Source organism: Lampetra fluviatilis, chromosome 11 (assembly GCF_964198595.1).
Source record: "Lampetra fluviatilis chromosome 11, kcLamFluv1.1, whole genome shotgun sequence".
Lineage (NCBI taxonomy): Eukaryota > Metazoa > Chordata > Hyperoartia > Petromyzontiformes > Petromyzontidae > Lampetra > Lampetra fluviatilis.
This window is the reverse complement of record NC_136285.1, coordinates 14025135-14050434: the sequence shown is the minus strand read 5'-3', so window position 1 is coordinate 14050434 and position 25300 is coordinate 14025135. Positions and strand designations below refer to the sequence as shown.

Genomic DNA, 25300 nt, shown 5'->3' with positions numbered 1-25300 from the left:
ACGAAAGTTTTAAATCGAAATGATATACTGCTCCATGGAATATGTAATAAAATTTCTAAGATCGGGCAAACTTTATTTTACATTTATTTGATTAAATTAGTATTTACAAAAAACAATAATGTCATTTTCTTAATCCATCGAAGCCTCACTGAGTTTCAAGACACAGTGTCCCAGGAGGATTGCTGCATTGGGATGTCTGGACAGTTCTGCCGTACTTAGTGATTGTTTTGCATGTGGGAGAAAGCTGGTGTACCCAGAGAAAAGGCACGCACGAGGGGATAACGCTGACACAGATGAGCTCCCAGAGCCACTCGTACACAGCTAATGCAGGAGGGAATTTGGAAACGCGGAGACAACGCTTGCATAAGAGGCAGTAACACTCAACGCTCTGCACAGGTGGCTTTGAGCAACCATTTGTTGTACTGATAGGTCCTGGCCACCACGTAGCCTGGAGGGTTTGGGATTTTCACAAACCTCTACATCATACATCAACCTTTGCCGACAATTTTCTGAATAATGGCCATGTGCCACCACATGGCACGGTGACTCATGCCAGCCTTACAATGCGGTCAACGAAGGCAATGCCCGGAGCTCGTTATGCTCAATTTGCAATTTTGACCACGGGAGTTGCCGCCTAATGTGACTAAACTATAATTTTATAAATTTCCTTTATTTGGGTTCGGTGTGTACATGTGTGTGTTATGGTAAGCAATTTCTTGTCTGGGTGTTGGATTCACGCTACTGAGTTAGAGAGTGCTGCTGCAATCAACACTCCGCGTTTATTTTTTTCCACAAGGATATGCTTGAGAGTGGTTTTCATGTGCCATTTATTCTCACGAATATGTCACATGCCATTTCCCACATACTGACCACCTCTTACCCACCGTGCCTGCGTGCGTGTGGGCAGCTTTTTTGCAATTATATATATTTTAAATGTCAAGCATTTCATGTTTAACCCTCTACCACTACATTCGAAAGCATCAAAGCATTATCTCCGTCCGCCCGTCACGCGGCTGGCACGATAACACTTGCAAACAATGATCCAATATGATCGAACCGCTCGTATTAAATTGTGTCGCTATTGGGGACTTGCCCTATTGCATACCGAACACATTGATTGGCCAAAGGGAGATTGCCAAAAGCATGCAGACAAACCAGAGCAAACAGAACTACATATTTGCAATTATATAAATTAGTGTTGCCCTGACAGCTCCCCCCATTTGGCATATCGATAATTAAATATTTCTGAAGACAAACGCATGTTGGAAATTGTTACAGAATCCACACATGCGCATGATTATTCTTCATTGTTTTACTATTTATTTTATACTGGTATGCAGACTGCGTTATTGTCGATGCTCGTAACTTGATCTTCATTTGCCTTTGGCTGTTTAATTTGAATTGCCGTGATGTATTATTATGCTGTTTATGTGTGTACGGTTATGTGTATGGTTGTTAAAACGTTTGTTTTAATTTGTCACGGAATTGTCAGTCTTTCATGTGACCATTTTCACCATTTTCCTTATCATTACCATCATTATTCATACATATCTCGACTCATGATTCTAAACTTCCCAAATCGGTCCCAACACAAACAAGGCACAGACTGATGAGAGGACAACTCTTGTCTCCAGTAAAGTTGTTGCCTGTTTGGAAATTGGTCGGTCAATGTAAATTATTATTTGCAGTGAAATAAAGTGTTTAAAAACAACTAGAATATTGATATATTAATAGATAAAACAACTGTAGAATAACATTCTGTGCAGAATGATGATACAAAATAACTCCTCAGCCAGTTGGCTTACCTAACAATTACCCAGGATTATAAAAAAAAAAATCTGTAAATTTTCCCATGGACACTACAACGAGCTTTTCGCCGTTGTGTTGTACAGCTACAAAAAAAAACTAGAATACATTGGAGAGTTATAATGCTCTAAAGTTGCACTGCGCCATATGGCACACATTTGTGGCGTGTTGTTTTTTTTTACTCCCATCGCAAACTATTTCCTCTCTCGTTGCCTTGCAGATCCACGTAGTAAGAGCGTTCCGTAGCTCGCTCTTCGAAGGATTCCAAAGCCCCGACCTCAGCGCCTCCATCCACGAGTTCATGTCCATGCCAACCTACAATATGGCCGACTCCTACACGGATCTACCGCTGGCTGTGGAACAGGACCAGGCCGCCACTGCTGCCGCCCCCACGTACAGCTTTGAGATCGCTCTCTAGGCCAGAACCTGTCAACCCTAAGCACCCTCTAGCAGTGAGATATAGAGATTTTTTTACACATGGAAGCTGCAGGTCAGGTGGGAGTGAGAGGGAGGTCTGTGCTGAATGAGGAGTTCAGGCCAAGTGTTGGCACATGTCCTGGCATTCCTACGATTGTCCTCTGTGTGAGGCTACTGTCCTATGAAATATTTAAGTCTTCCCAGAACGTTAACATTTCTGGTTCTTGTCAATTGGGTAATGATACACAACGCAAGGCAATGCATTTACTTGTAGTTCTCATAGACTGGTTATTGAGATTCCCAGGCCTGTTCAGAATGGAAGAGCCCTTCAATACACTCCGCTGTTACTCGTCAACACCCGAATGTCCAAGCGACACGAAATTATTAATCTTTAAACGCTGTCTCTGGGCCCTGTCTCCAGGCTCGGTAGATACACGGTTAACTATAAATACCCCACGAAGTAATAGGGAATTATTAAGAATCAGACAAAAACAAGCCGCGTTATTTGTAATTCTCTACACTTCTTCCACCAATCTCGATAAATCGCGTGACACACTCCTCTGTCAGAAGATATGAGAGCCGTCGGCTTTCACAGTTCCGTATTCTACCACCTGTTGAGAAGAAAGTTACAGGGTCGTTAGAAATCAGTGGGGTATCTATAAATTAATCACCTTGTACAAAAAAGAGGGCCCCCCTCGTGCAACCCAGCTTTGTGACCGTGCATACCCGTCGGTGTCACGAAGTTGTGCGTCACACGGCCGGGTAATTGTCGTACAAAAAAATCCACCCCCAATTGATTCGCTCCTTAATAATTCATCGCACGCGTTTGAAGCAACAGCTGCCATTATGAAGCCACATGCACTGTACGCTGAGCAAAAATGACTGCACCTCAATGAGCAATAGGGTCTCTGTTGTGTCTTTGCCAGGGGGGGGGGGGGTTATTACTGACGAGTGTACCACACTACAACGTTACAGGCGATCATTAAGACACCACGAACGCGAGTTGGGATTTGACGTGTGCATTGTTTATATTGCATCGCTGTAGCCGTAGGACCTGGAGTGTAACAGTTGTGGACAGTAAAATAGCGCGGAGTGGTCTGCATACGGTGCGTCTTCACAATACCATTCCAATCAGGGATGACTGCCCCTCATATAGCCGTTTTTTTAATCCCGTTATTTTAATGCAGACCCAATCGATCCAATTTTTACAATGTGTAATGTTAATTTGACATTTATTTTTTAAAGGGTGACCTTCACATCAACGCAGCTCTGATGTTATATTCCGTGTACACAATAAAAACGTATGTATAAACAATACAGTCTAAAATAAATGGAAACTAAAAAAAAACATTGCCACCGAAAATCACGAGACATTAATGGATGGAACCCACAGTCGAATGCTGCAGTTGAAGTAACTTCAGAGGAACAGAACAAAAAAACTGGGACTGCCTGGAGTGTGACAATTCTGCCGAGTGCGGAGACGTGGCTAAAAAGTCAGCACTTTCTGTTTAAGCGTAATTAGTGCCATTTAATTTTTGTTTCAATCTCCCCCCTTCCCCCATTTTAATGGGTCCCAGTCAAAAAAAAATATCCCGTTATATGCGGCCCTACGGGAAATCCAAAATTGTTAACGACGCTGAAACCCAGTACAACACAAACATTAATGCACGCCAGAAAACAACTAAATCATGTTGGGATGACCACAATTTTCTCAACTTGGTTCTTTTGAGCTGATGGTCCGACAGCTTCGGTGCATCCAATGCGAGTCTGTGTACATTGTAAACTCCACGGTGTATATCCATTCACGGGTTTTTCCAGGACACACACTGCACGTATCATCATACATCTGGATGCAGGTGGCTTCTACAGCAGCAGGTGGTACGTGCAGTCCAGAGGAAATGCTGTTTCTCGGTTCAGGGGCTTGTATGCTGCCCAGAGCTCTGGAGTTGTGTATTGTTTTCAGTAAATGCATGGCTTCTACCGTTCTTGATGTAGGTGTCTTGCAGAGACTGTAATGAACGTCCAGCTGTTTTGTACTCGCAACTCCGGGATATGACCCGTCAATTATGAGTACATTTGACCGTATGAGGTGCATGCTCAAATGTGTAAAGGTACCACCACTCACCCCCCCTCCCCACGCCTAAACCTTGTGACGGAACAAGGGGTGACCTCGATAATATAATCCAACTTTCGAAAGTGGAGTCTTCTGTGACTTATCTGCTGCTGCTACTACTCGTGTGTGTGTGTGGGCGGCGAGGTTTGAGCTGATCTGAGCAGGAATGAAAGCGTCGATGTATAACCATCGCCACTTTTGTTTCAAGCAGAGATTCACTGCCCCCTTGTGGGAGTTTTCTTTGAATGCAGTCGTGTGAAGTGGGAGCAACCCTTGAGGTTTGTTATCACAGAACTGGGTGTAGTTGTTATATTATTGGTTCTTTCGGTAAAATAATGTAGAAAAAAAAAAAAAAGATAAAATAAGTAAATACAAATTTGAAAATAATAAAAGCAAAAAACACGTTTCGATCGCAATACAAGCGGTCTTGAGTTATTATTAAAAATGTAACTACATTTTGTAACGACATTATTACATTCATAAAACCATCCAGGTGCGTAGAAGCACCCTTAGGTTCCGCTTGAGAGTAGCTGACCAGAGATTGCACCTACTTTTAGACGGTTGGCTACGTACGGTGCGAAAGAAGTTGAACATGCATACATGCTTAGTATGTTGGTGGAGGGAACACTGAGGCAGGTGCTCGGGTGGGACGTTCGTGAACCAACTCACTATCACCTCTCAAAACAAATTTGCGGACCACCCCAATAGCATATTTTTTTTTATAACAAACAAAAAAGTGTCTGCAAAAGTTTGGCAGACCAACGGTGGTCTGTAGACGCAAGGGGTTGGGAACCGCTGTGCTCGGGGAAGATACAGCACCATAAATCTGAGCGGACGTCGAACTTTAAAAAAGATGTTGAAAAGGACAGAGAGAAGTGAAGAGCGCATGGCAAGGAGATGTTGGTGGAGTGAGCGGTCGTGGCCCCAACGCCCAATATGGCAAGCGACTAGAAAAATAAGAACATTGTGATTTAAGGTGTTTTGACTTAAATGGTTCCTGGAATATTTCATAACTTAACGTTGAATTGTCATGTTTATTTTTTTTACAAAGTAATGGCGTCACTACTTGTTTTTTATTTATCAAATAAGTGTTGCGGCTTTGTGCGTCGCTCAGAGGTAGGGAAGGGGAGCAGACAAGCACGAGTAGAAACACTGCCACGTGTTAGCTGTCAACTATTATAATTCATCTTCTTGGTTCTTTCGGTAAAGTCACGTAGAAGGGAAGTAAAATAATAAAAATAAAACATAATAAAATAATTCTCACGACGTTTCGGCCACAACGCAAGCAGCCGTCTTCAGGTGGAGAACAGGTCTGTCAAGTAGACAGTCTGAATTCAGACGGCTGCTTGCGTTGTGGCCGAAACGTCGTGAGAATTATTTTATGTTTTATTTTTATTATTTTATTACTTCCCTTCTACGTGACTTTACCGAAAGAACCAAGAAGATGAATCCCTGCAGTCACGAAAGCTTTAAATTGTTATAATTCACTTCACCACTGAGCCATTTCACATGCAGACACTTGGCTTACACATTTAGCTCATCCACCCAGTGTGTATCTGAATGCTCTGTTCATCATGATGCATATGCAGCCAGCCATTGTGTCAATCCACTACTGGGTGAGGGGCTTCCCCAAGGCGTTGCGGGTCGTGGGGGCTGTCTGACCATACTTCACCACGCTGCTCACTGTGGCTTGGGGCACTGCGGTGGCGAGATGTTAACTACCTCGCTTGGTATGGAGGATGTCGTGGGTTCGATCCTGACCCCAACGCCTGTATATTTGGAGTTTGTGTGTTCTCCCCGTGGTCGCGTGCATTTTTCTCCGGGTCCTCCAGTTTTCCCTCCACATTTAGAAATATGCATTGAGTAATTGGCTACTATTAATTTCCACATGATAAGCCGCTTGGTTGAGCTATCATTGTGGCCAGGTCGCTTCTAAAAATATCTTACCTAGTAAAATAAAAATAGTTATAGATTGGTGACGGCGGGTAGCCAAGACCTGGGAGCTTATGATTCCAGCGGGGTCATGGATTGTGTTGCAATGCCCAAAACGTGGCTCGGCAGCTCCATCGCAACTTACTTGTTGCATTGGGGTCGCCCATCCAATGAATATCCAGGCTCAACCGTGCTTATCCTCCCAAGTTTTTACGAGATCGGATGTATTACGTGTGGCTTGGTCAGAGGCTCATCATAACAACCGATGCTTTATTTGACTTGTGATTGTTCAGTACAATTCCAGAAGATATTTTACCAAGCATTCCGCTACTAAGAGGTAAAAGCGCAGCCCTGCAAGTGCTCGCTTACGTCACTGCTGGAGGAAAGGCCTCCACGAGAGGGGAGCTCAAGAGAGCCGCCCTCCTGAGGAATTTGTGCCTACTTTTCCATAAGCTAATAAAGTAAATATTTCATTCAAACGAATTTTAACCTTAAAATATATATTTATATTCTATTAACCAAATTTTACACGGTGAATGTTCCTTCGCATTTATTTTTTATTTGGTGAAAACGTGCCGATGTTTCCATTGCCTCCAAATGGGGCAATGGAAATGTGTTGAGGCCAAGTGTGTCACGTTGTCAATCTGCCTTGACATGTAAAAAAGAAAAGTTCGTTTTAAAGCGAGTGTATAGTCGTTTTAAATCGAGTTGTATAGTCGTTGATTGTTTTTTGTTTGTTTTATGTCGGTGGTGGGGATGGCTCCGTAATTGAATGCCCCCCCCCCGCCGACTCCCCCGTAATGAGTTGTCAACTCTGCACGGGCACATGGTGACAGCAGCACAGACGAGAGTTTAGAGATCTTAACTAGAGTGTAGAGTAAACAATTGTACTCAAGAATAAGCAAACATATTAACGGCTTATAAATGACTTAGTTTTTGTTTGTTTAGGAAAGAGAAAGTGGTGGTTTGAGCCCACGTGGCCAGTTATGCTCTTCCCCTGGTTAAATCCACATCTTTATTGCCAGTTAAGAGTTTGTATAATGACAAATTACCGGAACAAGTGTTTTTTTCCCAATGAAAGTTACTGTACAGGTTTATTAAATCCTTTATATTAAGTTCACTTGCTTGCTTGCTTAGGACCGTGCAAATCTTTCGGTCGTTTTTTTAACCCACTTCCCGTGATACAATCGAGCTGACATTTTGCACACAGACTCGTTGTGCGTGACAATTAATGTTCGTTAAATTTTTTCCAAAATTTTACACTTTTTAGGACAAAAACATTATATTTAATTACCAATTGCTTAATGCTGCCATGCAATCATCTGACCCATAGGTGGCAGCCATCTCAAGCCAGAGGACGAGAGGACTCTAGCCGCCACGCATATAAAGGATTTATAGTGAAAAACTTTGTTTTACGGGTTATACTTGTTTTTATTTTTTAGATGTTAGTAATACGGCTGATATATTAATTGCCTACATTTATTATGTGAAAATGTGGGCAACATCAGCAGCAACCGCGTCACCATTGCCACGGTGCTGCCTCGGATGGAAGTTAAAGTGGCACACGAATGAAGACGTCTGCAGCTGAGCTTGCACAGTCGTGAACGACTACCTACGGCGACAATTATACATTTTAAACGTCTTATCATTCCGTGGCCTAACTCCAAAAATCACATTGGCTGCGAAAACCGACGTGTGACGTTTAACGATTCACTGTCATTGAAGTCGTTAAATCTGAATCAGGTTTTCAGACTCGTGGAATGCAGGAACCCAAAGCAGCCTGGTCTGATTTCCTGTGGGATACAGCTTTTGTAAATGAGCTGAATACTGTCGGACAACAGTACCCTTCTAAATTGTGTACATTAATAGTGCAACCCAAGGACGAATTCCACGTGTTACCAATTAACTGGATCACGTTCCAATCGTGCGAGGGTTATGTATGCATGAACTGGTATTGTGCATCCCCATGAGTCATCATGCCACCGTACAACTCGTCTGTTTTTGGGTGATATTTATTTCCCCGTCCAATTTGTCCGTCGCTAACACGTGGCGCGTCTGAGCGAGCGAGCGAGCGCGTGGACATGCCGACACGACCAGAAATCATCCTAAAAATGCACCAATACTCGGGATTGTTTTTTTTAATTTAGCCGGAGGGTCAAAGTTCAACTCTAGATCAACAACAGGCATTTGAACAGTCGGGAATATGGGGCACGGTCCATTTGGTGAGAGCAGTATGCTGTGTGCTTATAGATGTGTCTCTCCGAGCCATTTCACGTTCAGCGACGCCAACATTCCGAGACGTGGAACAAAAATGGAGCATAGGTACTGCAAATTGTGTTTTTAACAAAAACCAAAAAAATACCTGTGCTGGCCTTTGCTTCACTGGCTGCTAGAGGTGAATGTTCATGATGTGTGCTTTCAAAAATGTCCTTGTAAAATGTAACAGCATCTTGTATATTATATATTGCTTTGCCTGTACACCGTACATTGAAAATGTGTTGTGATGACGCCTATATTTTTTGGGCACATTATCACCAAAAATATAATTGTCCCTTTAACAGTTTCACATGTAACATGTGTGCAAACAAATGTTGTCAGCATTTTAAACGGATGACGTAGTGAGGTTTATGTAAGCCTGTGTCTTTAAACATACTGTAAAAAATATAAGTAACATGCTTATAATACGTGAACAGTAGTGAGTGTTTTGGGAATAGGCTAAAGAAATAAAACTACAATTTCGATCGGGGTCCAAGCTGGAATAGGCTGTAAGGGTGGGATGGATTGGAGAGGTTGGAGGTATATATTGGAGAGTACGTTTTGTAGTTTATTGACTAAAATTGGTCAAATTTAGGCAGAAAAGGCATTTCCGCATTGGAGGAAGGTCCAGGGACTTCATCACAGAAAAGCTGCTTTGGAGGGAAAACACCGATGCAGTTTCTGCCAACTGATGTAAAATTTAGCTCATAGTGCCTTTTTAAAATTATTTTTTTCAACCAACTTTTGAACATCGCATGCATTATTTTGTGATTACCAATAAACTAAATAAATAAATGCCCTAATGATCACGAACGTGTGAGTTTCCAAATCGTTTTGTTCTATCCCAGTTTCGAGACTTGTGAGTGTGGTTAGTAATCCCTTTAAGTTATCTTGCCAAACAGCAGGTGCATGAGTCAAACTCTCTGCATCCAAGGTTTTCCTGATGCCCCTGTTTAACCGTGCATCACCACTCTGTTCTGGAAATTATCAGGTATTGTGGAGAATATTCTAAAACTAAAGTATATTATCCCCCCCCCAAGGTAAGGCCCACTAAGCTATGTAACTCTTTCTCAGAAGTGACCTGGCCACAAATGATAGCTCAACAAAGTGGCTTATCGCGTGGCTATATATAGCAGCCCAAATACTCTAAACGCGTGATTCAAAACGCGGAGGGAAAGACCGGAGGTGCCCGGAGCAAAACCCACGTGACCACGGGGAGAACACGCAAACTCCAAATATACAGCAGCAGGCGTCAGGGTTGGGGTCGAACCCACGACCTCCTGTATACCAGGCGAGGGAGTTTAAGCATAAATTAGCAGACAATACATCTCCTTCACATATGCGTCTATGTACATTAAAAAGTAATAGTATTTCTTACACACCAGCCACACGGCCTGATGGGTTGTATTTCAGCCGCGGAGCCTGTGACTGGGCCTCTTGAGTCATGGATACCGAAGGACAAGTTGGGATGCTATCGCTTCCACAGTGTGTTTTTGGGCGACACCAGCGTGCAGTCTAAGGGGCCGTCCATAAATGACGTCACGCGATTTTAGACGATTTTTGACCCCCCCCATCGTCACACGGCGTCACAAAAAGTCAGACCCCCCCTCAAATATGACGTCAGAAAGCTCTGCCCCCCCCCCAACAAAAAAATAAAACATGCTTCAAATCGCTTTAAACTATTGTCATTGTAGTACGTATTTAATGTGCCGCTGCACTCTGATGTTGTAGGAGAAAACATTTATTAAAAGTCTATTTAATTAAGTAGAACGTGTTGTCTATATTTATTTAAAGTTGCGCATTTTGATGTGCCGTCACATTTCTCAACCCCCCCCCCCTTCGTCACAAATCGTCACAAATGTCTGACCCCCCCCCTAGGTGCGTGACGTCATTTATGGACGGCCCCTAACATCGCGTTCCTCTTTGCTCAGAGGCAGTGGCATGGCTCACACGCCTCTTGGCAGCCAAGCTGTATAAATGCCACATACCCATGGCTGTGGTTCAGTTACTCCCACACGACCACAAATGTTGACTTTCTATTTTCTGTACCACTAATTTATCGACCGCCGACGGAGGGATAGATGTATCTATTCCATGCCGTTTTCTATAGGGTTTCATTCACACGGCTAAGTGTGAGCCCATTCTCCCCAGACAATAGTTACAACTGTTTAACACGTAGGCTTTCGCGACCAATATGCATTATACAGTTTTTTTGGGTTGTATCGCTTAAATATATAAACGTGTCGTTAAACCCGCCACCACCCGACACAGCCAATCAGTAAGGTTTGTGACGTAAACAGCACGTGCCAATTCGTTACGAGTACAGCACACCGATGATGTGTTGGAGAGCTAAGCCACAACACTTTCAATGTTGACAAACCTTACTAATTGGCTGTGTCGGGTGGTGACGGGTTTAACGACACATCTAAATATTTACGCGATCTAACCCAAACAACCTGTATGATGAACAGTTAACACATTCCTGCGCAGGGAGCTGGTAGGAACGTTGGGTTGCTCGGTCAATGGCCAGGGTCAACGGCGGCGTGGTGTATTCCGCAAATATGCCCGACTGTGAGGGCGGGCACAAGCCGGCGTGAGTAGGTTAAACGTTGAGTTTTATAAGGGCACCACGGGGTGACCAGCCCCTTCCCACCCAGCCCCACCCCTCCCACCCCCCCACCCAGCCCCACCCTCCCCACCCAGCCCCTCCCTACCCAGCCCCACCCTCCCCACCCAGCCCCTCTCCACCCTCCCCTCCCCACCCTCCCCTCCCCACCCAGCCCCTCTCTGCACGACGGACGGACACAATAATCCCCTGTGGGCTGGTGTAGCCAGGAGGTTCCTACCAGTAAAACTACCACATTTCTGGCTCAACCGATAAAGGTGGCGCGTGCTGGCACCGCCCACTTCTCACAAGCCCCGCCCACGCACCTGCTAGCACCGCCCACTTCTCACAAGCCCCGCCCACTCACCTGCTAGCACCGCCCACTTCTCACAAACCCCGCCCACTCACCTGCTAGCGCCGCCCACTTCTCACAAGCCCCGCCCACTCACATGCTAGCACCGCCCGCTTCTCACAAGCCCCGCCCACTCACCTGCTAGCGCCGCCCACTTCTCACAAGCCCCGCCCACTCACCTGCTAGCACCGCCCACTGCTCGAGTAGCCCCGCCCCTGTCTCTGGAAGCCTCGCACATAGTTTCTTACCTATAGACTGCTATGTGCCAGAACTGAAGTACATTTTCAGTGCTATACTGGATCATTTAGGAAGCAAATGATCTGACTGGTGTATTTGGCACGTAACGCTAGCTCGTTATCAACATAAACACAAATGCAAAGTTTATTTTGGTTATTTCTTGTTTGTATTGATTTTAAAATCGCGTTTCGACTGCAATCGCTTCCCGTGGCCGTTGCCGCGACCTCCGACCTCGTGCAGCGTTGTCCAATCAGAGGTGAGGCGCGCGCTTACGGCGGCAAAACGCGAACGCGGAGACAGAGAGAGACAGACAGAGGCACAGACAGAGACAGACAGAGAGATACGCAGAGATAGACAGAGAGACACGCACAGATACAGAGACACAGAGATAGACAGAGAGACACGCACAGACAGAGAGAGACAGAGACACACAGAGAGACACAGAGACAGACAGAGAGATACACAGAGACACAGAGAGACACAGACACAGAGATAGACAGACACAGAGATAGACAGAGACACACAAAGACAGACAGAGATACACATAGACATAGACAAATACGCACAGACGCACATAGACAAATGCACACAGAGTCACAAGAACAAACATCCTCACAGGTAGACGCACAGGTAAGGAGGTAAAGGGCGGCAGAGCCCGATACCCAACGTGACCCGAACGTGACCCGAACGTGACCCGAACGTGACCCGAACGTGACCCGAACGTGACCCGAACGTGACCCGAACGTGACCCGAACGTGACCCGAACGTGACCCGAACGTGACCCGAACGTGACCCGAACGTGACCCGAACGTGACCCGAACGTGACCCGAACGTGACCCGAACGTGACCCGAACGTGACCCGAACGTGACCCGAACGTGACCTCGAGGCGCTGAAAGTGAAGACGACTGGGGCAGGATCCTGGCGACTTCGTGGACCAAGGGCCAAGTTCACACACGAGGATGACTTCTGTACTGGTGAGATGTCTACTTGTAGGAGCCAGAGCTTGGGGTCATGTGGGGCCCGATGAAAGTTACGTGGCCGGTTGGTGGGCAGATATTAAACACTGTGTTTTATAATTCTAGATTTGAAGCTTTCGTGGCAGTGTTTTATACTCTGGTTCTTTCGGTAAAGTCGCGTAGGTATAAATTAAAATAAATCACACATTGCAATCTGCTTGCTGGCTGTGCAGTTTAGTTATGGAATTCCTTTTAAAACAATAGTTCTTGTTCTAATTGGCTATTGATTGGTTATAAATGTCACTTGTTTAACGAAGGTTGACGGTGCATTTACTTGTAGTTTTTATGCAACTGTCCACCGGATTCAGGGTCCATGCAGTGTTTTTGTATACAGCCTTACGTATAAGAAACTATTTAGATGAGAACCACATGTTGACACACAGCTTCGCTCAATCAAATGCATTTTAATATCGTTCCTAAATCTTTAATTTGTACTTAACCCCAACATGGATACGCGGTTCTTTGATTAATTGAAAGCCCCCCCATTAATAATGACTGGATGCTAAGACGACAACCTATGTAACTGGTACGAGAATATATACTCGTTTTTTCAATTCTATATACCACTATCTTATGAAGATATTCTTCCAACAACACGCAGTTGCACCGAATATATTTTGTATAATTTTACCGTTATGAAAGAATGATACTCCCTATTCACGTTGTGCATAGATGTTCTTGCGTGTGCATATATTGCACTAGATTTTCGAGTGCGTGTAATTATAATTGTTGTACTTTATTTACAGTGCCGTAGGCTTGCTAGATGGTAGTAGTGTTTTAATGCGAGTGCAGTGTTTGCATGATGACATTGTGACGTTTACAAATGCTGCCTTGTGCCAAGACAATTGGCCTTTTAAAATGCCTCCACGTGTCGCCATGGCAGGAGGACCCAAGCCTGGAGAGGCACTTCAAGGGCCACCGAGACACGATTACCAGCGTGGACTTCAACCCCAACATGAAGCAACTGGGCAAGTGTTGTGCCCAGTGTCCAATCCTAATCGATAATCTTTCGAACAGGATTTATCCACTGCTGGATGCAGGCCTTCCAAAACTGTTACTGTCGCTCACGGTCTTGCGATGCGACAATCGATCTTTCCATAAGAGATTTTTTGGGTTAGATTGCCTGAATATAAATGTGTTATTAAACCCGCCACCACCCGAAAACTTCTGTTATGGATAATATTGGTCGCGAAAGCCTGCGTATTAAACCGACTAATCCATCTTTAGCGTGAATACAAATAGATTTCACCACTCCGTTTCCCTGGTAGACCTCCTCTCGGACATGTCCATTCTCTGTCTGTCAATTTGTTGTTAGCCGCGACCATCGGGCGTTAACCCTTCTGGCGGTGTGTCCTGATCTGCCGGTGATTTTTTTTTAAGAATCCATTCGGAATGCTGTTCAAGCAGTGCACCGCAATTGTCTTGAGAAATGGCTGTGGTTGAGATTTTTCACAGGATGAAAAATCCTTCAAGTAGCTTTTCTATCCTTTAGACAGTAGGGGTTGATGAGATTGTTAAATGTCAGTTACACTAATTATCAAAGCTGCCAACTTAAGCACAAAAGCAATTTTTACTTAATGATTTGTGTGCAATCAAAGGTGACCAGCCTGAGACCATTGACCCAATTCTTGAGAACCCGGTTTAATAACGGGTGGCTACCCCCCGGATGAAACACAGCCGCTTGCGGCGCTGACTTCAGAGACATTTCGCCACCTTCCTCTCTGTTTTGTTAAGCGTGCTTGTGTGCATGCGTGCGTGCGTTGCAGCGAGCGGTTCCATGGACGCCTGTCTCATGGTGTGGAACTTCAAGCCGCAGACGCGCGCATACCGCTTTGTGGGCCACAAGGACGCCGTGATGAGCGTGCAGTTCTCCCCGTCTGGCCACCTCGTCGTGTCGGCCTCACGCGACAAGACGGTCCGACTGTGGGTGCCCAGCGTGTGAGTGTTGCTCGCGCATGGGGGCCCCCCTCTTCATCGGCCTTCGAGGAAGGGCGCAACGACAAAAAACACAAACGCGAGACCATGCGCATAACGGGCTGTCTGGCACAGCAAAAAAACAATTCGTGCACCACGCGCGTGGATTCCGTAACGCTTTGCGGTGTGCGTTCGTCCTCGGCAGTATTTAATTGGCGGTAACAATGACGTCGCGCGTAACGACGTGTGCACGTGCCACACGTGCGACAGGAAAGGAGAGTCGACGGTGTTCAAGGCACACACGGCCACCGTGCGCAGCGTGAGCTTCTCGGCTGACGGGCAGTCTCTGGTCACCGCCTCGGACGACAAGTCCATCAAAGTGTGGACAGTCCACCGCCAGAAATTCCTCTACTCCCTCAACCAGCACTCCAACTGGGTCCGAAGTGCTAAGTAAGTTCTCATGCTGAGGTTTGAATGCGTTTTACCGGTAACCAATTTGTAAAAAATGTTTAATCTATTGTAAGCCATGCTGAGCACAGGTTACCTTGAAATATAATCATTTGTTGTTATAGAATATAATTTATTGCAGTTTATCCATTCAAGTCACTGAGATTGATTCGATTTAATTTTATTGTATGCACAATTTGTACACAACACAAATGTAATGTTCTACTCAAAGACCATGGGGTGGCCGTCACCTCATTACAGCCCTGAGCCATTTGTATAAACTCCACATTCCTATGGTGGGTCAGGTTTTTCCGTAGGACAACAAAGTGGTACTCTATCAACCAAAGAGAAATTAAGTGCTGAGTCAACTCTGGATCAATACTTTTTTATTTACATCATCACTGATAGCAGGTCCTCTGTGAATGCTAGTACAACTACAAATTGGTCAATATCATTGGTGCTATAGATATCGGGCGGGTGGCACTGTCGCGATCTCCGCGTGTCGTCCCACCTCCTCGGTGATGCAGATTCTCGCCCGACGGGCGGCTCATCGTGTCGGGAAGCGACGACCGCACGGTGCGCGTGTGGGACTCGAATAGCCGGGAGTGCGTGCACACCTTCTACGAGCACGGAGGGTTCGTCACTGTCACCCTGCTGCCCACACACACACAGCTGCTGCTGCCCACACACACACACACACAGCTGCTGCTGCCCACACACACAGCTCCTGCTCCCACACACAGCTGCTGCCCACACACACACAGCTCCTGCTGCCAAAACACAGCTCCTGTTGTCCACACACACAGCTGATGCTGCCCACACACACACACACAGCTCCTGCTGCCCACACACACACAGCTGCTGCTGCCCACACACACACAGCTCCTCACGTCTCGCACACCTCACAAGGGAGCCGCGGACAAGTTGAGATGTCACACGCCACTGATGTTAGCCGTGGCCGGGAGTCAAACTCGCGACGTTGGATTTGTAGAGTGGCGTGGGTTAACCACTTGCCTTATGGGTCTACGAATAAAGTACAATGCAACTGCAAATTAATGTTCTCTTGTGATTCAACCACATTCATCAATAGCCTTGCGCTAAAAGGAAAAGAAACATTTTGATAGGCACCTTCTTGCATAGACCTTCATAGTATGTAACACTGTGCTTATGCGCCACTGAACTCACAAAAAATGTAGTGATTAGGCTGTGTAATCACGGGTTGTCGGGCTTGAGTTCAAAGGTAAGTTTATTGAAAAAGAGAGACTTGAAGTTCTAGCAGGCAAGCCATTACTGCATTGTAGTGATATAACTGCCATCACTGCTTTACATTTTATTACAAATTAGTGGGGTGACATCCTGCGATATTATGCTGGAAAGTAACGTTACAGTGTTTTCTCATGAACGAAGCTTCATACTCACTTTGAGTAGGCCAAATCTACACGATAATCAACTATTTTTGTTTTTAGTTTAATCTTCCTCTATGTAATCTGCCTTTCGTGAGCAACTTTAACCGTTGTTACCAAAGCCAAGGGTCTTGCCTTCCGAGTGGCAATGTCCACCCTTCCTGCCGTGCTCAGCTTTGTGAACCAGGTGGACTTTCACCCGAGCGGGACGTGCATCGCTGCTGCGGGCACGGACAACACGGTGAAGGTGTGGGACATCCGGATGAACAAGCTGCTGCAGCACTACCAGGGTGAGAGCTCTCACCCGCATTACCCGGACCCAAGGGATGAGGTTGTTCATAACATTACACATCACACTCTCTACTGCATACAGCTCCGATATTGTACACGTGTGTGTAATGTTACATACCTCCACCATGGACTATAGCTGAGCTGTGTATAGTAAATATTGAGGGTATTGTAATAGGAAGTTTCTGTCGTCAAAGAAAAGTCACGTCGGTGATAAATTGTTACACAGTGAAATAAAAGACACATTGATGAGGTGTTACCCATTAATGTTGTGAAACAAAAGCACCTGTGTATCGACATTGCGCATACACATACGCCCTTTGCCACAACACGGTTCAGATGAAGTACGTCTGTACCGTGTTGTAAAATGGAGACATGTAGAATCAATCGCTGGACTCCAAAACAAAAGGGGTGTATAAAACAGGCACTTTCTGGCAATTATTAATAATCGTCAGAATCCTTACATCAGATAAATTTTAGTTTAAATGCCATGACATAATAATAGGGGTTTTCCCCTTTTTTCTGGTAACAAAATTGAAACCTTTTTACAAGGATTCATGTCTGCATTAACCACAATAAAGCTGTTTCTGGTGTGGACCGATCAGTTTCAAGGACAATGCATATATTATCAGTGTGTTTTTTGTTTGCATTTTTCCTGCAAGTATTGTGGTTAATGCAGACATGAATCCTTGTAAAAAGGTTTCAGTTTTGTTGCCAGAAAAAAGGGGAAAAACCCTATTATATTTTGCTACTGGCAAAGGAGGTTTAATGCCTATCACATGTTTTTTTCTTCTCCTTCGGGTTAATTTTTATTTGCAGTCCACGGTGCGGCGGTGAATTCCCTCTCCTTCCACCCGACCGGCAACTACCTCATCCTATTATATTTTGCTACTGGCAAAGGAGGTTTAATGCCTATCACATGTTTTTTTCTTCTCCTTCGGGTTAATTTTTATTTGCAGTCCACGGTGCGGCGGTGAATTCCCTCTCCTTCCACCCGACCGGCAACTACCTCATCACCGCCTCCAATGACTCAACCCTCAAGGTGTTGGACCTGGTGGAGGGGCGCCTCTTCTACACCCTGCACGGCCACCAGGTGGGCTGCTCTCGAAACCCAGGTCGTCTACTACGGTGGAATCGGTTTCATTGTAGCCAAGGCTGACACTCGATGGTGGTGTTCCAACACATTTATACAGAGATACAAATGGGAAAAAGAAAGATACGTGCTTTTTGTAATACACTCAGAGACAGACAGAGGAGCACGTTGATTGGTGAACTTACACAGGTTAATGGGAAGACGCGTAGCTAGGAAGGGGGATAGTGGCCTGTGGACGAGATTAGTGGTTGAGTGACAACCGGGGGTGGGAACATCCCCACGAGGATGTCCACCGTGGAGATGGAGCCATGAGATTGGCTTGTGTGCGAGTGCTGGGTGGATGGTTGCATAGTTTGCAGTGCTTCCCCCACACCTCCAATTAGCACGTTTAGCTATGCGCGGTGCAAATAATTTAACATGCATACATACAACACGGGACTGAGGGACAGCGATTGCTCGGCGAGCCCTTTACCCTGCAACGGATTGATCATGGCTAATGATGATGATGAGTTATGAAAAAGCAAGCAAGTTGGTTACAATTTTTCTTGTTCTGGCACATGCCCACATTGATCGTTATTGTCTGTCCGCTCGAATCTCATGAGTTTGCTCGTCGCTTGCTAAGATGCGTTCATGAAAGTGTTTAGTTTTGAATGTAAAACATTTGAAATGCAATCTCGGCGTTGTTTTTCTCTTCAGGGCCCAGCCACAGCAGTGGCTTTCTCCCGTGCTGGGGATTTCTTTGCATCGGGAGGCTCCGACGAGCAGGTGGGTCTGCGTCGGCATTTATTATCCTCGGCGTGGAGACGGAAGCCTTTTGCTGACCCACCTGTGACGTGTTTCTGTTTTACCTTAAGCACCACTCCACTAATACCGGCATCGAGGCGAAATTGACGAAACAATCAACCGCATCGGAACTTCAACAGGCTGCTGCGTGCATCTCCTTCATGAATTGAGAATTAAAGACAAAGCACAGTGCGACTTGCCATGCTAACACAAACTATGGACCATGTAGTAAACCAGTGGTCTGCGCTCCTTCAATGGAGGAATGGAGAAACTACACAAACTCTCTGCTGAAGCGCTCTCGTGGCAAGCAGAGCTCGACATTGGCGTTTAGCTCCTGAGCGTATCGCCATACGCCAAGGATAGAATAGAACACGTTATCCTGTTTCACCTGCAGCCAAATCTCCTGGAATCCACCCAGTCTCATCAGATCTGGGAAGCTCAGGAGGCTTGAGACTGTGTAACTCCTATGATCAACGACTACCACGAATAAACAATTGCTTTTTGTGTTTAGTTTGTTGTCTTTTCCCCCGCACCTCCGATTAGCACGGTCGGCTACGTACGGTACGAAAGAAGTTCAACAGACATCCATACAGGATCAGTTTAACACTTAGGCTTTCGCAACCAATATCCATAAACCCGCCACCACTCGACACAGCCAATTAGAAAGGTTTGTCACGTAAACAGAACGTGGCCAATTCGTTACTAGTACAGCACACCGGTGTGTTGGAGAGCCAAGCCACGACATTTACAATCTGAGTACGACGTTTTGCAAGTAATTACAAAGAGCTTCATCAGGCGACAGCCAGAGATGTGGCGGGTTTAACGACACATTTATATATTAACGCGATCTAACCCAATCCATACACGATGCTGAAGGATCCTGCAGTGCTGCATTGTGGGCAGCAGAGGGCAGTGTAGCAAAGTCTGTTATTGTACGAATCTATTTGCTTCGCTGCTGCCACTTGTATGTTGCCCCCTTCACCAACCTGCCGTGACCAGAGTGGGGAAGTATGGTGAAAACCTCCTCAACCCGCATGGTGCTTGGAAGGCCCTCAGCCATTGATTAAACCAAAGGGCTGTGCATGCACACGTGTCCGTCTTGGTTATCATGTCAAGTCCAATGTACTTGATGAAATGGTGTATAGTTATGCATGAAAACTATAAAAAAAACATTCTTGAAGGTATTGCATTGAAAGCCGTAGTGTGATGTTTAGCTCTCTAGATCTCCTTCCCATGGAGTTTTTTTTCTGCCAACAGTTGTATGAGCAGGCAATTGCAGGACTGAATCTTTACAATACTGTGATTGTGACTGCATTGATTTTTTTCTCTCTGGAAATGCCTTTTGCTGCTGAGCTCTTAATGAGTGCAAGGAAAGCATCCGTCTCTGCCTTCGGTTTCCTTGAGTCTTCAAATGCTCTCTGGCTCTAGGTGATGGTGTGGAAGACAAACTTTGACTCCGTGGATTACTCGGAGGTTCTGAGGAGCCACAAGCAGAGGGCAAACCCTGACCCACCACCCTATGTCCACGACATCCCACCTCGCTCCCCACGTCCCCACAGCCAAAGCGCCAACAGCATTCAGGCACGTTGCTCACTCACTCACTCGCTCACCTACTCGCCTGCCAACTTCGCCACTCATATGCCAACCATGCCTATTCATTTGCCAATTTGCTCACTCATCTGCCAACTCAGTCACCCACATACCAATTCACCCACTTACATACTAGTTTGCTCACTCACCTGCCAATTCAACCACTCATATGATCATCCTCTTACCTGCCAACTCACCCACTCGCCTGCCAACTCACCTACTCGCATGCCAATTCACCCACTCACATGTCAACTCATCCTCACACCTGTGCACACACGGAAGCGTCGACTTGCCTGTATGTCCACCTGTGCAAAAAAAGCATCCAAAATGCTTTTGTCTTTAGAGGATTGTGTTCCCGTCCGCTGATATAGTTTTCGTTTCTGCCTTGGATCACTCTAGATCCATTCCAGCTTAGAGCCAGTGGACACTGTGTCTGGGAATCCAGAAGTAGTTGAGCTGGGCCCCTCCGTGTTTTCTCTTTGTAAGGTATGATTCATAGAAACAAACTTAAACACCATTGCATGTGATTTATATATCAATTGATCAATTAACCCCTTCAAGAGCCCATTCTTACATACCTTGAACAAAAAATATAAAGACAGCTGGAGTAGTAGTAGGAGAGGGAATACAATGAGTGCAAACAGCAACAAACAATAAACAAAATCTGACTAGGCCCGCCCAATACATTGCTGTTTTCTCCAGAATTGAAAAGTCGGAAACTGTTCAGTCATTTGAACTTGCATCGCTCATCCCACGAGACTGCGACACAGACCTAAGCGGTGAGGAGCGCTGACGGTTCTGATTTGCTTCTAGGGCAACAAGTCCGGGTACGCTGGCGCGGCAGCCGAGGTCTCGGAGCCGTCGGGCCGACCCCGCGGGCAGCAGCCTCGCCGGCCCGTGACGGCAGGCGGCGCGCGTCAGCAGCCGGGCTCGTCGGGCGCGGGCGCTAGCAGCCAGCACCAGCATGTACGCAGCACGAGCGGTGGTGGACAGAGGCTGTCACAACCCAGACTATCCGCGGTCGGGAGGAGGTGGAGAGTTGAAAGCGAGAGTTGTGACTCTCCCCCACCACCCCCCAGAACTGCGGTAGCCCCTGTGCGCTTTGTCGCTGATTGTTATTATTACACAGATGACTGCGTGTTAAATCGGTACGTTGGATATTAATTTAGAAAATGGCAAGTCCTTTGGGTAATGTGCACATCCCTTATGAAGCGTTACGCAGCTGATTTTCATAGAGGTACGTGTCGGTGGAGCCTTTGACAACCTTGTAGTTTCGATTCGGTTAGTTTCAACCCATTATCTACAACATATAATCCTTTGTAAGTCCTTGTTTGATGAAGGCTTCTTATGCACCTTGGTCATAGGTGTTGTTTGACCATAATTCACTACACTGGTCTGTGTGGGTTGGTGAATGCCCAGGATCAGTTCATATGTCACTTGCCACTGATGTTGGCCATGGGCAGAAAATCAAACTCAGGTCACCAGTTCCATACTGCAGTGTAGTAACCTCTGTATCACTGTTGCGCCCCTAAATAGTGCGTGTATATGAGAGACAATCTAAATGCATAAACACATCCATCAATTATACTTGCCTCAGCTTATTTGTGTTACCGGAATCGACAACACCACACGCGAACTCCGGTCATCCCCGCAGCGGCTTTTGGCGAGCCATCGAACAAAGACCATCACCTCTTCGCGCGCTTTCAGATGCGCTTCTGCGGCCGTCTAGAACGCTCTTCCTTCCGATATTAGGAAGGCACTGGAGCTATGCACTTTTAATTCTGGATTGTAAACTCATCTCTTTAGAACTGCTTTTTGTGTTTTAGTTTGTCCTTCCCCACACCTCTGATTAGCATGGTTGGCTACGTACGGTGGGAAAGAAGTTCAGCGTACAAACATAATACATACAACAGCGAACGATGTGCGTTCTCTGCGGGTGGCAGCACGGTGCTGGTGCCGCCGGGACCAACGGCTTCCACGCGGAGGGGAGTGGCAGCGGCTCCGTGAGTCGGCCGCTCGAGGACAGAGCGGGGATCCCCGCGGCGCTCGTCAACACGTTCGAGCACATCGTCACGCAGCTCGACATCCTCACGCAGGTGAGGACGGTACCCCAGCTGGGGTTCGATCCCAGCGCGAAGTGGAAGCGGGTCCTCCCGTCCTCCAGGCCGGTCCGAGGACTCGAAGTCTCGATCCTTCGGCCCTGGCCTCAGTTCGCAAACGGGTCACGTGGAATTCTTATAATGATGATGTTCGTTAAATGTCTTAAGTGGTGACTGCTAGTTTTAATTAAGAAAACGTAGCAAAATAATGATTATATTGTGTGGAGGTAAATTAAGATGTATCGATCATTTTTTTTCAAAGTGTTTGGCAGTTCCCGTACTGCAGCACGAACTTTGCTCTTTGTAGCTCATCAGCCACCCTAGAGGATCCGGCCTTGACTGGCCTTGACACTGGCCTCAACCTACAAGGCTCTCCAAACTTAGCCTCAGCTTGGCCTTGTGACTCCTGGCCTCAACCTCGGCCTTGTGGCTTCCAGCCTCGGCCTTGGCCTCATGAGACCCGGCCTTGAATCCAAGAGTGGGTGGGAGTAACAATCGGGAGCTGTTGAACGCCCCCCCCACCTTTTAGAGCACTTGCCTTTTGATTCAAACAGGCCTGAAATTCGCCCGAGTGAGCAACTCATGCTGCGCACTCGGGCGAATGGTTGAGTCACGATATTGCTCTTGGCAACCTAAAAAAACAAGGTGTGATTTTGCGGTTGAACAACATCATACAGTGACCAGCGATTAGCTTCTTGTCACCGCCCATATATTTCTGCTGACAATTATCGTCGTGCAATGTCTGCCATAGAACAAGTGCGCTCTGACATTGGTAACAAGAGTATTTTATTGTGTTATAGCCTGACTTCATAACCTTGGAATGAGCCATACCCAAATAATAATACAAAAAACATTACGTACAAAATATACCTGAACTCATTGTGTGAGCAATAATGCAATGCTCTTTAACCGAACAATATCACCACTTTAGACGATGAGCCCAGACCAGTTAATCCACTTGTCGGTACCACCTGAGGTGGCATCACATTCGTGGTACAATGCCTTGATGTAATGACCAATTAAAATGAGTGTGACTGGGTTATCAAATCATACACCAGTAATAGCCCCATAAATATAATGATACCACCAGAGTCTTAATACCTTATGCGGTGCCAATTTATATTCCGGCCCGTAGACTTAACGTGTGTCGCTCAACTTGCAGACGGTGTCCATCCTGGAGCAAAGGCTGACGATGACGGAAGACAAGCTCAGGGAGTGTCTGGAGGCCCAGCAGCACAACCACGCTCGCGAGTGAAGTTATCTGCTCACAACGCTCGCCCCCCCCCCCCCGTCTCTCTTGCGGCGTGCGTCGCGTTGTCCGCCTTCAGGTTGTGAAAACGTCAGGAAGTTTTCGTTTTGTTTTATTCGTCAAATTGTCAACTTTTAAAAATTAGATAGCAACAAAAGGGGGGGTAAGCGTCGTGTTCCATTTTAATGTTTTCTTTGTTTGTTTTTAAATCAAAAAGGACACCACTGGAAATTCACCTAAGCAGTGGTAACGTTTCCTTGCGATGGTTTTAAAGTTTTGTGGTTTGCGGTATGCGTACGCACTTTTAATGGCCTTTAATACGACCACTCAGAATGATGAGCAACCATATGGTGCCATGTGTCCTGCACATGGAGAGAGTGAGGTTGCTGGGCTAGTGCAGCCCCAAGTTTGCTGATGCACCGTCATGCCAGTGGTGTGAAATTGTTTCCGACAATCATTTGTGGCGGTAACATCTTCTTTAAAACGCCAGCTCCATACAGATATGACTTCGAGCAGCGAGGCTTACGCATAAAAGGTGGGGGGGGGGTAATTTTTAAGTAAATGTTTCCAGTAAGCATTTTTTTAGGTTATTACTTAAATTGGCACTGGATACAGTGATGAGGCACTCGTGCACAATTTCCTGGCCTACGTCACAATGTGGACTCTTATTGGGAAATTGTAGTGGATGCTTCTGGGTTTGACTGTCCACTTGTACGGAGCAAAGAACACAAATTGTTTGAAATGGCTTTGTGCTCTTCATTGCACCCGGGCAAAAAAGCAACATAGCCAAGGTCCGCTGTGCAGCAAGGAGGTCGGTGACAAGGCTTGAGTTATGTTTTAGATTACATTGTTGTCCACGTTGTGTTTGTGCATTCACCAACCACCTATGCCGTACTAGGCCTTTCAAGAATAAGTGCTTGATATTCGTCTTGAAGTTCCTGGTTCAACATGTTCAGGGTACCTGTGCTCATATGAGCGATCGGTGGTTTTCATCTCCATCGCTTCCCACCAAGTGATGCATAGCTTGTTCTGGTGACCATTTCAGAGACTTGATGGGTTGATCCCAGCTGGGATTCAAACTCATGATTTCACAAGTTAGGGCCCGTCCACTCCTATAAGCTGAACTGTACTTCGACTGTTTGCATAGATTAGTGGCCAATAAATCTTTGAGCACACAGAACTGTTTCCCAAAGGACAACTCCAAGCTCACCAATGATCGGTTGTATATATTTGTCAAAATATTTGCAACGTAATGGTTTGTGTGCACAGATGATATTTGTGCTGTGTACATTTTACAATAATCTTTGGGGAGTTACTTCTTTTTAAAAAACGTGTTTTACCCTTGTCTTTTGTAAAGATTTTCTTATTTTGCTGTGCTAATGCGTTTCACCTCGTGGCATTTAGAAGATTTGTCTAAAGTATCTTTGATAAATAAAATATTTGTCGTAACTTTAACCTGTCAATTTGCGATGCTTTTGTTTGGATTTAGGGTTTTCAGGTTTGCGACTGAGTTTCATAACGTGAATAGATTTACAATTTATTCAATAAGTAGTTTCCTATCGCATATAAATTGCGTATGTCAAGTGTGAATTCAAACATTCGACTAAGAATAATTTGGGTCTTGTGTTTATACAAAAGTTGCAGAGGTTAGCCAGTTACATTTTGGGTGATAATATAAGTGACAAAATGTGTACATTTT

At 45.7% G+C, this 25300-nt stretch overlaps 2 protein-coding genes across 9 annotated transcripts in view; both read left to right on the top strand.

Moving 5' to 3' along the window:
- LOC144934851 (plasma membrane calcium-transporting ATPase 3-like) overlaps window positions 1-9331 on the top strand; it is a 93883-nt gene extending 84552 nt beyond the window's left edge. For 7 of the 8 annotated variants that reach the window (XM_078861072.1, XM_078861069.1, XM_078861070.1 and 4 more), the window contains one exon: window positions 2027-9331. In XM_078861072.1, coding sequence (XP_078717198.1) covers window positions 2027-2224 — 198 coding nt within the window. In that variant the 3' untranslated portion in view covers window positions 2225-9331. The remainder of the gene's footprint in view (window positions 1-2026) is intronic. The other variant, XM_078861074.1, reaches the window with a different exon arrangement.
- A 3176-nt stretch (window positions 9332-12507) lies between these two features.
- On the top strand, window positions 12508-24923 carry POC1A (POC1 centriolar protein A). Its single transcript, XM_078861076.1, has 12 exons — window positions 12508-12693; window positions 13619-13703; window positions 14502-14673; window positions 14920-15099; window positions 15624-15731; window positions 16674-16789; window positions 17747-17880; window positions 18577-18645; window positions 20092-20244; window positions 21067-21219; window positions 22197-22349; window positions 23515-24923. The coding sequence occupies exons 1-12, from the start codon at window positions 12679-12681 to the stop codon at window positions 23605-23607; spliced, it is 1431 nt and encodes a 476-aa protein (XP_078717202.1). The 5' UTR covers window positions 12508-12678; the 3' UTR covers window positions 23608-24923.
- The last annotated feature ends 377 nt before the right edge of the window (window positions 24924-25300 follow it).

Excerpts from the sequence above, each read along its gene's own strand:
- POC1A (XM_078861076.1), top strand. Across the intron at positions 18,646-20,091 it reads CGGGAGGCTCCGACGAGCAG|GTGATGGTGTGGAAGACAAA; the intron begins GTGGGTCTGCGT and ends CTCTGGCTCTAG. Across the intron at positions 22,350-23,514 it reads AGCTCGACATCCTCACGCAG|ACGGTGTCCATCCTGGAGCA; the intron begins GTGAGGACGGTA and ends CTCAACTTGCAG.